Here is a 12,334-nt window from a genome sequence, read left to right as displayed (position 1 = left end):
ATTATATATTTTTTTTGTCTTTAAGGCTTACTAGTCAAAAAGAAAACTCAACCCAATTGCGGTCCTAACAAAAAAAGAAGGTTTTCAATGAGGCGTATAAAACTAATATACGTTAGAAGATAAGATGTTCCCTTCGTCAATTTTTTTAGGTTTGGTGAAAATGTCTAAATATGTTTTATGAATATCTTTATCCTGACTGAATTTCTACGATTGGGTTTAAAAATTAAATAAATGCGTGCTCAATTGACTCAAATATACATACCATCAAAGTATTAATATAAAACAAAAATGAAGATAATTCAATTCATTTGCACACACCTAGACCAATAATAGCACCCTCTCCCTCTTCGTTGCTGATCAATGATTAGTTCCAAGTTCCAACATGACAAATTACAGCTAGCGAAATGACCATAAAAAATGTAATCATAGAGGTTCATGTACATATGTATACATATAATTTGCTAATAATTCTGTCAAACTCAAGCTTACTTGGTTTGGTAGGCTATGTATGTATTTTTCCAAATAGCTAATCATGTGCTATTGAGGTAAGCCATTGAAGTGAGTGCTTACACAAGGTCATTCTTGAACCTCTTGAGTTAACGCATATCATGTTGGAGAAATAAAACTTCCACTAGTAGTAGCAATTAGCAAAGAGAATTTTTTAGTACGTTCGTGAGAGACAAATTGACTCTTGCTAAATCTCCGAGACTTGCGCATGAAATAATGATCCAATTTTAGTGCAAACAGATAAATATGTTAGCTGGATTTCTCCACACACTAACATGTTAGCATGTGCCGAGACATGCCATTGATGAATGCCTACATTTATCTCACAAAGAATTTCATTATGAGTAATGTTATATTTTTTATATAATTTGATATAAACTTTTCTAATACTTTAAAAAAAGTATTAAATGAAAAAGTAAAAATATTTAATATATTAGAAACATAAAAAATTATATATTTAACAAGTAGAAAAATTAATGATATTATAAAAAAAATAGAATTACCCATTCATTATTTGTTAAGGTAGTATTTGATGGCTGAGTATCATTTAAATAGTAGCATGCTTTTTATTGGTAGAGAACACAGTATCATCCACTATATTATGCTATATATCTTTTTTACTCTATCTTAGTAACCACTTAAAGAATTCAACTAATTCTCAAAATACAAACTGATGTACCGTGTACGGAGTATAAGAAGGTGCCCTTATTGCAGTCTATTTATTTATTGAAAAAAAAACTCACTTCTTTTAGTAAATCCTTTTTCTAAAAATAATTAACTATATTTTGTTAATAATATAACTAACATAGATTGCCACTCTCAAAAAAATATTAGCTAAAAAGTAGTCTTAAGTTCCTTTGAAGTCCGTACGACTTTGAGGGATTTATTCTTTTTCGTGGTAATTCTTGTAGGTTTTATATGAACTTTGTTTTTCCTTTTTCTGGTGAGCAAAAAGCATGATTTTCTTGGTCCAAGTCCATGTTAATGAGCATTTACCACCAAAAGTTGATTGTCCTTTGAGTCTCCCTTAATCCCATTTACTCAAATTACTCTCAATTACCCATTGGGTAGGCGAGAAGGCAAACACGAAACAATAGCAAATGGGTTGCATATATGTATCCACAACATAAGTATGCATGCTCTTAACTCTTAGTTATGATGCACTTGGTGGATTCATCCGTGTCAATGTACTTTTGTACCTTTGTTGGATCTAATTAGTTGTCTCGGGCATCGCAAACCTAACTTAGGAAGCTATACTCCCATTAAAAAATAAAAGCATTAAAGAGAAAGCAAAGCCAAAGAGGGTGTTATTGCTGCTTAAAAGCAAAGCACGTCCAATAGGAGTTTCTAGTGATTATTGTGTACGCACTCATTTGTATCTGCCTATGCTCTTTTGTAGTCATTTCATTACCCACTTTTCATTTTGGAAGATTCCACATTCGGATATGGAACTATACATTATATCGATATAGTTTAGAATATAGGAAAATAATTTGAGGATAAAAACAGAAAAGGAAATGAATTTATTGAAGATCTAGATCATTGATTTTCTATTACTAGATACGACTTTGTAAATTTGGGGGAAAGTGAGATGAACATAGCATACACTTTTCCAAGTGGCCTATTTTCTTTCTTGTTCTCTAACGCCATATAGATATTCCACTACCCTAGCATCCACCTTGTTCATTTGCAACAGGGCCTCTCAACCATCAGTGGGAATGCAAAAACATTGTTACATAATTCATATGATCAATCCATTGAAGCACAGTTAGGTATAAATATTATTATAGATATTTGGGTCCACAAGATTTTCAAGCCTGGGAATTATTGTGGTAATGCAGCAAATGGTATACGATTAAACTCAATCTACTAGCAAGTTACAATGACATAATAGGTTGGCTTTTTTCGTTCCATTACAGGAGAAGGAAAGGAAATAAAGAATGCCCACTGGACATGCCATAAGCTAAGGCAAAGATACGTTTGATTGATTGTTGCCAACAAATAAAATAAAAAGTCAATGATATTTTTAGTTTTATAATATGCTTTTCCATGAACTCTTCATGTAAAAAGTATGTTTAACAAGATAAATAAGTTATTTTTAAAATTATTTGACTAACTTAAAAATGTATTTAATAAACTAAGATAGAAGTAAAAACTTAATTTACTACTTTGTAGTACTTTTCGATAAGATACTTTACAGTAGTGTGTGTGTTTATAAGTTTTTAGGGTTATTTTTTTTTTCATTTATATCATCACCATCTTATTAACATCTCTCTTATATCATTTTATTTGTATTTAAAAAGCTCTTTACACTCTCTCGCTCTCATAAAATATAATTTTTATAATATAAAATTATCAAAAATTAAAATTATTCATATTATCTCATTTCATTTAATAAAAGTACTAATAAATGAAAAATAAACTTAAAAAATTATTATTTTAATTTTTAAGATGATAGATAATTTAAAATAGATTAAAATATCAAAATTAATTATTTTATATATAAATATAATTGTGAAATTTCAAGTTGTTATGATAAAGTAATTAAATATATATTTTTTATATCATTTTGTATTTGTCAACTAGTCTAACACTTAATTTTATTAAATATTTTTATTCCTTTAACTACCTTATTAACTTTTAGTTTCCAATTTGTTGATAGCATTCCACTGACTTTGTCAAACACCGAACACATCCAAAATGAACTTGGCTAATTAAATCAATTTTTAACTCCTTGTCTCTAATGAGTCATGACAATCATGTGGAGGCTCCTAAGTCAGTCGTGAATTGTTCGAATCAAATTACCACACGGCTACACCAACCTCACCAGTTAAATTTTAAAAAAAATGATAAATATGAGACAATGATGACTAATTACCATTTTGTTATTACAATAAATTAAAGTATTAATATCAAAATTTTCGTTACACGTAATTTTTGTTACTAATACTTATGTTATTAAAATTTTATTGACTATTTCTTAAAAATTATATGTAAATTATTTTGTCACTCATATTTGCCTTTGTAGGACCCCAATTGAAGACCTTTCTCCATCCCCATTATGAAGTTATGCATCATGCTGATTTGGTGACATATCACATTGCTTGAACTTTTATTTTATGTCTATACAGAGCACCTTTACCAAACAAAAGGACTGCACTAAAACATATGTGTCCGATTGAACCCAATGATGCTGTCCATAATCTGGGCTAGAGTTAGGCTCAAATGGCCTTTAGTGTTTGTGCAAAGCCCACATTGGCTTATATAAGAAAAATTTGCCTGTAACGGATTATAATTTCAAATAACTTTTTTTTTTTGGTGAATATTTCAAATCACTCTAGAAACTATTTTACCCAACTAACTAACCCTCTAGATTCAACGATTGGACTCCCATGTATACTTGTTAAAATATCCAATCAAATATCTAACAAAAAATAAGAATTAAAATGTTTGATAACATAACAATTTCATTTGTTTACAAACTATTTACCGGTGCAATATCCACTACGAGTTAAATATAAATCTAAGTTCTCACTCTTAAATGAGAAGCTTTTATGAATTATTATTTTTCTCATTGAACCATTCGAGTTTTGTTAAATGATCTCATTTCTTTATTTCTTTCAAAAACTATTACTATAAATTTAATTAATCTTAATTTAAATGTAAATTAAATTTAACATTTTGAATCTTAGCATATCAAATTTTCATGATTTCTTCCTCAATCATCAGAAAATATTATTTAATTCATTTTTTCCATATAATTTTATCTTTATTATTAACAACAAATTATCTCTAATATAATTTTATTTCTTATATATTTTTATTTAAATTTAAAATTTATCCAGGAATTTGCATTGAGAACTTTTTAGTTTAATCTTTTTTTGAAGACTAGACCATTCCAAACCACATAAAAGTGCTTATACACTAAATTCAATGAGTGAGATAACTTGGTCGAAAACATCTTTCAATTAGGTCTCAGATGTAAGAGGTTATAGGTTTGAATTCTCACTCATCTTTTTGGGGTGAAATAAATATAAGTATCTCTTTGAATTTGTTGAGTTAGAAGACTTTTCCTACCTTAAACCAAGGCGTCTTGTGTGTAAAATTAAAGGCAAGCTTTGCTAAGTTTTCCTTTTTCTTATTATATTCTTTAAAACTTGTCATATGACTTAAAAGTCAATAAATCACTGATTAAATAATAATTCTCCTATATAAAGTCCATATTATAAATATTCAAAGTTATTGTATCTAGTATTGTTTTCTCAAAACACATAATCTGTTAAAAATGAAATTATCTTAGAAGTAATAATGATGCTTGAACCATTAGTTTGTTAGTGTTTTTTTTTTAAATAGTAATAGTTTGAAAAAATCATTGGAGAAACCACTGAAAACAAAGCAGTAAACAAAATTTCATCCCAAAAGAAATATATCTTCATTTAAATTAGCAATTAAAAACTTAAAACTAATGTAGCGACTCCAAGCCGGCCTGTGACAAAGGCAGCACCATTTAAACAAAACTAATTCTCAAGTCAATATTGCCGCTGCATCCTCATCTAACAAAAGGAATGAGTAAGTATTCTGCATAAAATAGCTGCAATAAGAAACAAGACAGACATCAATACAAGATAGAGCAAATAATTGAAAATATACAAATAAACTGCCAATAATTCTTGTTCCCATATGTCATGTGCTTTGAACAAAGTTGAATTTTTCACTAGAAGATAAAATTCAATCAATATTATGACTAAGTTCACCAACTTAATCATAAAAATTCATGTTCCTAAAACTAATTTCACTGTAGCTAATGCTCCCTGGTGTTATGTACTTCAATTGGAATTTGAAAGACATTAGAAATCAAACAACCATTATTTTTAAAAACGGTAAACAAAATCAGATAGTTATTTGCCTATTTCTTTTGAATAATGATCTTGATTCTAGATAATGAAATGATAAACAGTCTTTAGGGTAGGAAATTACCTTCCAAATAAACATATAGAAGGATGTTATCGAAGCTTTGCTTTTCAAATCTACAGATTTGGCATGAAACCAGAGAATTGAAGCCAGAACAGCGTGTCCCAGACCCTAACACATTGGCAGAGAATAAATTTCAAAGATTGCAAAAACAAAAAATCAAAACAAGTTTACATTCGCTTGGTATCAATCTGCACAATAATAGACCTAAGCTTTCTTCCGATAGAATGCCTCCTTTAAAGATCAATTTTTACCTAAGATTAAAAATTGGGAGTATTCTATGCAACATAGACAGCTTTCCTAAAGATATGTTTCCTTATTCCAGTATAGATATTTGCCAAATTACAAGCTGATAATATTAAACAAAATTTGAGTCTGCTAGACTCCAGTAAACTCTATGCTGAATTTGCAACAGTGAAGGAGCACCTCGGTTCCGTAATTCAGAAGACAATTGTGAAAAAGACAATTGCTAAATGGCACAAGACTACCACCTAGTGGACTCCGGGGAGGGTAGATGAAGGTAGCCTCCCCCTTGCCTACAAGTGGAAAGCCTATTTTCAAGATTTGAACCTGTTACATCCAGGTCACAAGGCAATAACCTTACTGTTGTGTTGAGGCTTTCCCTCTTGATATTATCTAACACAATAAAAAATTACAGCACAAGAAGGGAGGCAAGTTTGCTAAATATTGATACTAGTCAACTAGTATACAGTAAAAATACAGCATGAGAAGGCAGGCAAGTATATAGATCAACTTCCTTTCAACTCAGTAGTCTAAACTATTAATCAAAATCACAACCCATCCCCTAGCACCATGGCACAAAAGAAATAACTGCTTAAGTTGAAGGAGGTGTAGAGTTTCAAGTCAAAAGATAAGGTGCATGCATATTGGGAATTGAATTTTTATCACTAAGGTTTAAGTGGTTTAAATGTAAAGTAGAAGATTGCATTTTACTAGATGAAGATTATTTGAATGGATGCATTGGAAGTTATTTTTGTTTCAACTTCCAAAAAAACTTATTTATTATAGTTGGTAGCAATCTTCACTATAAATAGAGACGAGAATTAGTGGAGAAACAACACATGAAGAGAGTGTGTGAGAAGAGAGATTGTGAAACAAAGTCACTTTGTTGAGAGAAAAATGTCTGTGTGAGAGTGTTATCATTTTTTGTAACCATTGAGTGGGGTACTCGAGTTTGTAGAGTGATACACTATTTGAGGTGGGTTACAATTTTATAATCATTTTTGTGATAGTGAAATACTTTTTTAGACGGTTCTGTGGACGTAAGTAAGAGGTGCCGAACCACGTTACATTCTTGTATTTGTTATTATTTTTTCTACAGTGTAATTTTTGTTGTGTTTTCACGATCTTTTGTAGGTGTGAGTAATTTTATTTGAGGGAATATTGATTACCCAACATGAGGATACAATACACCTATAACTGCAGTATATACACGAATTGACTAATAAGCAAAATACCGTGACAATTTTGCTCCAAAGACAAGGAGATGCAGCTCCCACCAGGAGGGCGACTCCATAAGCTATTTCAAGAAGGATAACACAAGTCCAGAATACCTGGCAAAGAGTAGTTAGTAACAACCAAGGGATACAGGAGGGCACAACTAATTCTGCTGAGATGGTACATTTGAACAACATACCGGCTTCTGACCTAAACGCACTGAAAAAGATTGGATGCCAAATACTTTATCTCCTTCAATGTCAGGTATATCCTATATAAAAACCCAACATTTTACATTAGGTACACATATTGAACAAAAAAATTGATGGTGAAAACAAACACATACAAGAATTTAAAGGCCTTTACCTTAAACAGTGCTATAACTACAGAGAAGAAGCTCATGAATGCAGTAGCAAAAATCAATGATCTTGAAAAGACAGGTGGCCTCTTGTATACATGAGTCTGACATTGTTTACATGAATTAGCAACCAAAAAACATCAATTATGAAATACTAGTCAAATATCATACTGCCAACACTATTGTTGTTAAAATGCACTTGTTCCTTTAAATTTTTCATTTCGTCTTAGTTTAATACTCTGGAAGGGTTATTAGAGAATATATGCCTTTCTAGGACTAGATGGTGAAAATAGATTAATTCATACAGAGGGTGGTTTCAAATAGTTTATCATGAATCCAACAAGCAAAACATAAAAATTTGAGATAAACATTTGTTATTGCTGTTAAGTATACAAAAGCTAATGCATGCTCATCCAAAAGTAGAAGTCTTTAAAAAGAACAATTAGCTAAATGACAAAACCTGGATGTGAAGGAAAAATGCAAGTTGAACTATTACTGCCCGAACAGCTAGAATGCACATCGCTGCAAGCACTGCAAACCTCTTCCATCTCAACAGAGGCACCTGAAGACAAAAATTTGTAAATATGATACTGTCACTATTAAATAATTTTAAAAAATGAAGCTTTTGTTTTTGTCATTTAACATATGATTATGATATTGTTTGCCCTCAGGATTGAACATGTGTAGAGTAAATCTCCCCAAGGATATAGTTTCAGAAAATCATAAGTAATCAATAACAAGCAAAAATGCAACTAAATTTTTTATGAGAAAAATCAATTCAGATAGCACTGCTATTGTCCTCTTAATTTACCATTTGATTAATTGCTATTGCTAAATATGAATCTCACTGTTACACAATTTCAACTAAAAAAATCCTACCTTCAGTTTGTAAAGTTTTCTTCCAAAAGGTAAATGAAACAAAAGAAATGGATATTATTTGGCATTTATTGTCATGAAATTTGACAATGCAAGTACCACGCAGAACCAATAACAAGCATGGTTTTAAAATTAAGACATATCATAACTATGGCTTTAATAATATGAGGGGAGAAAGTATGTTTAAACACAATTCAAAATAACTCACATTGATTGAATAAGCAGTTCCTAGCACAAAGCTTACAAAAAGGGCCCAAAATAATGGCCATGAACCTACAACCCAGCCAAGCCAAAAACTCTGTTGAAAAGAATAAAACAATAAGCCTCTTACATCCTGTCAGTAAATCTTGTCTTGAAAAAAGAAATGAATCTACAAGGTACCAGAATTGAAAAAGATGCAACAATAGTGACACCAGTTTCAAAGGAATATTCCCCAGATGCTAATGGAAGATACGGCTTGTTTATCTGCAATGAAACACAAAGCACGGATCAATTATAATACAACGGTAGTTCCTCTGAAAAAAAATTAAAGCTGTAAAAGGTTGCATTTTTTTTACCACATCCAAGGCTACAACAATCGGGGAAGCTAAATAAACTAACATATAAACCAGATTTCGAAGGTCAAAATTATACAAACTATTCAAATTGTGCATGATAGCACAGGGACTCTTGTATGCACTTATATGCATCTGAATATCCAAATTTAGATAAACGAGCAATTCTTTCACTACCATTTATATATATTTTTTACTGGAACAATCGGGAAGCCTGAAAAACACTGGAAAAAGAATATTTTATTAGCTATGCAGATTTCTATTATTAAGTTTCATACCTTGTCTATTTCAACATCAGACAATTGATTCAAACCAACAATATAAATATTCATAAACAGGGCAGCAACCACAGCCTGAAACATTAAAAAAAAAGAAGTCAAAAAGTATTGGTGAAGTTAGAGGGGAAGAGCAATTGGCTATTTAAATAGAAACAACATATATTTGGGTCTCACCTCCAACACACCAGTAAAAAATAATGGAGATATATCTGATATTTTCTCAACAGCAAGGAGGGACACAGAAATTATGCTTAATGCCTGCCCAAACACAGAAAAAGAGAGCCATTTTAAAACCTTCAGAATATTACTTTCATCTAGAAAAGTGATTCGTCCAAATGAATATAAGTATTTGAGGGTTCGTTCTAAGAGTAATTATGGAAAAGCTTGAACTTAACTGTGCCAATAACTGTGTGAGGTCTGGAAAACCTGTAGAAAGCATCCAAGGAATTCTTGACAGAGTCCAAAATGCTTTTTGGATCAAAAGCTTGAGGTTCAGACTCAAAAGATTTTTCAGAGGTCGCTTTCACAACAAATTTTATATTACATTTTTTACATGTACACCCTCCTTCAATGCTTTTGTAATGGTGGTTCAAACTTGGCCACCGAAACCTCAAAAAATTATATTCTTTTTGGATTTTCCTATTGTGCCATGAAGCATTTGGCAAATAAGAACCTAGGGCACCAAGTGTTGGATGTTAGTATCAGTGACCATGCATAATAAAAAATAGAAACACTTTTGTTTTAGAATGAATCAGATTCAGAGGTAAAAAAAAAAACATATACAGGGAGAGTTTTATAATCAATGTCCCAACGTCTGGAAAGGATACAAATTATTGCAGCTCTACCAAGACATATACTGTTTTCACTATACAAGTTATTGCAGCTCTAGCAAATTATCTTGAGATAGACACAAGAGATTCAACTGATTGAGACTACTATCACCAATGCTCGCTTCTCAAAGGAAACGCAAAAATGTTGCTGCCGGGGAAATTAACATCCCAGTGTTACCAATAGATAACATAATTTTAGAGTTCTTCTCAGACCAATTTCATTTCAATAATCTTTATAGGCCATAAACCTCCAATTATCAGAGAAGTGCACTTAAGAAAGTGCATGTAAGTTTCGTCACATTCAAAATTCGAAGAAATAATAAAAATAATATATAGTAGTATAATAACTATTATAATGGGAATACCTCATTTTGCATACACTTTTTTAGTTGGACTTTTTATTTTTAATTTCTATTAAGTAACTATCAGAGTTAGGCTATGTTTGGTTTCCTCCAAAAGTATGTTTGAGGCTAAAATTTAACCAGAAAAATCAGGTACTTTAACAAACTTGTTTGGCCCAAACTTAAGTTTGCAAAGTACAATCCAAAGGTGCACTTAATAGTCCATCCCAACCTCCTTTCTTTCTCTCTCAGTTTTTTTTTTAATTTTAAAAAAATATTAATATAGAAAGGAACTTCCCCTAATAATAATAATAATAATAATAATAAAGAAATAAATTAAAAAAGGGGGGTATATGCATATTTGATAATGAGACGACATACTTGCATGGTAAATGTTGGCGAAACATTTAGTTCTGCAGAAATTTCCACCAGCCAGTGGGAATATCTGTCTCAGACGGAAAACAGATCGAGAAATTATAAGCAGACATACCAGTGGTGGCGAGAGAAGAAGCGTTGTTAATATTAGGAAAAGATCGAAGAAGCATCGAATCCATATATAACAGTAGTGCTGTGGAGGCTGAGTTTGAGTTTGAGATTTGAATTTCATGAACCCAACGCACCTCACTTTATACTTGGCCCCTGGTCTGCAATTTCATCTTCAACTTTTAGTATAGTACCAAAACAGATTTTTTCTTTTTTCTTTTTCTCAACGTTCTGTGCCGTGGCGTTGTCTATTCCTAATTTTTTTCATATACACGTCACTTTCCAAAATGAAGCCAAACAAGGGTTCCACGTGTCATTGGAATATTATAATGCCAGATTCTCTTCTCCACCCGACAATTGCTGGCTCCTCTGCTCCACCACTCCGCCAAACATGTACTATTGCTTCGCCATCTTTGCATGCTTCCTTCCTACAAATATACAAAAGATAACATCAAATATAAATAAATAACGGAAAATATATATTAAGATTTTTATTTTTCTTACAAAATTAACTTCAATTTTTTAACATATTTTATCTTTAATTTTTATGATTATGTTAATATGTCACTTAAACTCAACGATTGAAGGTAAAATTTATAATTTTTTTAAATTAAAAATAAAATATGTCAAATTAATTCATTTATTATAAGTAAAATTAGTAAAAATAAAAATAAGTAGTAATAAAAAATATAATTAAGTGTAAAATTAATTGCTTTAAGTTATGGTTGAAAGAAAACTCTTTGAATTTCTGTCTAATCGTATTCTCTCCTTTCTTTTATTTGTGTAAAGAGTATAAAAAAAATAACAAAAAGAGAAGATTTAAATTATTTTATTCATATTTATCCAAACAATGAAAAACAAACTTTTCACATAATTTTTTCTTCATTCATTTTTAATCTTCTTCTCATTTTCACGCATTCCAAACAAAATGCGTTAAATCGGATAATTTTTACTTTCATGTAATTTTTAAAACATTTTTTAATAATTGAAGAGACCATGCTTTTTTATCATTTAAGAAAAAAATAAGAAAAGAATAAGAAATACAAAATATAATAAAAAAATGTTGATTTTTATTATTATATGCATATTATTCCTGTTATTAATTTAGGGTCTTTAATCATATGTTGTTATAGTTACAGTAAAAAAAGTTAAAAGTAAAAAAATCATAGAAATTAGTTAATATTTTTTAAAATAACTTAATACTTTAAATAAGATATATTTAATGTTTTCACTTAATCTATTCATGGACTTACAATAAAAAAAAAAAATCTCATTAATTTTTATGGAGTAGTTATTTAATGTGTATAAAAAAAATTAAACATAAACACAACAAAGTTATTACACTTAGCCGAGGTATCAACCAACTATTCAACTGTCCTAGTTTGTCTCTTTATTTGTGGGCCCAAGTCACATGTTACAACAGTCAATTCTCAAACTTGACTCATGAGTCATCCCTTTGCCTCTTAGTTCTAGACTTCTAGTACTTCACTTGCATTTTAATTTGCAGTTTTAATTTTTAAAAATAATTAATAAAAGTCAAATACTGATGGTAGAGATAATGTCCTTCCACGTTATTAAAACCCTTCTTTATTACATGTACTATGTCTATCATTTGTTTTTTTTTTTGAAAAATAATTAAGGATAGTAAGTCTATCATTGCCTATATGTAGAAGTTCAT

The 12,334-nt window shown here is 30.3% G+C and overlaps 1 protein-coding gene across 2 annotated transcripts; it reads right to left on the bottom strand.

Moving 5' to 3' along the window:
* Positions 1–4,892: 4,892 nt before the first annotated feature.
* On the bottom strand, positions 4,893–11,006 carry LOC114382547 (homogentisate phytyltransferase 1, chloroplastic-like). 2 transcript variants are annotated; one of them, XM_028342049.1, is made up of 12 exons: positions 10,555–11,006; positions 9,398–9,675; positions 9,177–9,260; positions 9,003–9,077; positions 8,552–8,635; positions 8,379–8,468; positions 7,755–7,856; positions 7,303–7,398; positions 7,136–7,207; positions 6,957–7,052; positions 5,485–5,589; positions 4,893–5,098 (listed from the first exon to the last, which is right to left on the bottom strand). In XM_028342049.1, the coding sequence occupies exons 1-12, from the start codon at positions 10,778–10,780 to the stop codon at positions 5,057–5,059; spliced, it is 1,350 nt and encodes a 449-aa protein (XP_028197850.1). In that variant the 5' UTR covers positions 10,781–11,006; the 3' UTR covers positions 4,893–5,056. The 2 variants fall into 2 exon arrangements, with proteins under 2 accessions (XP_028197850.1, XP_028197851.1); XM_028342050.1 differs by having other exon boundaries at positions 10,664–11,006.
* Between the last annotated feature and the right edge of the window lie 1,328 nt (positions 11,007–12,334).

The sequence above is a fragment of the Glycine soja genome, chromosome 13, assembly GCF_004193775.1.
Source record: "Glycine soja cultivar W05 chromosome 13, ASM419377v2, whole genome shotgun sequence".
Classification (NCBI taxonomy): Eukaryota; Viridiplantae; Streptophyta; class Magnoliopsida; order Fabales; family Fabaceae; genus Glycine; species Glycine soja.
Note: the sequence above shows the minus strand (reverse complement) of the source record. Positions and strands in the feature narration are given on the sequence as shown.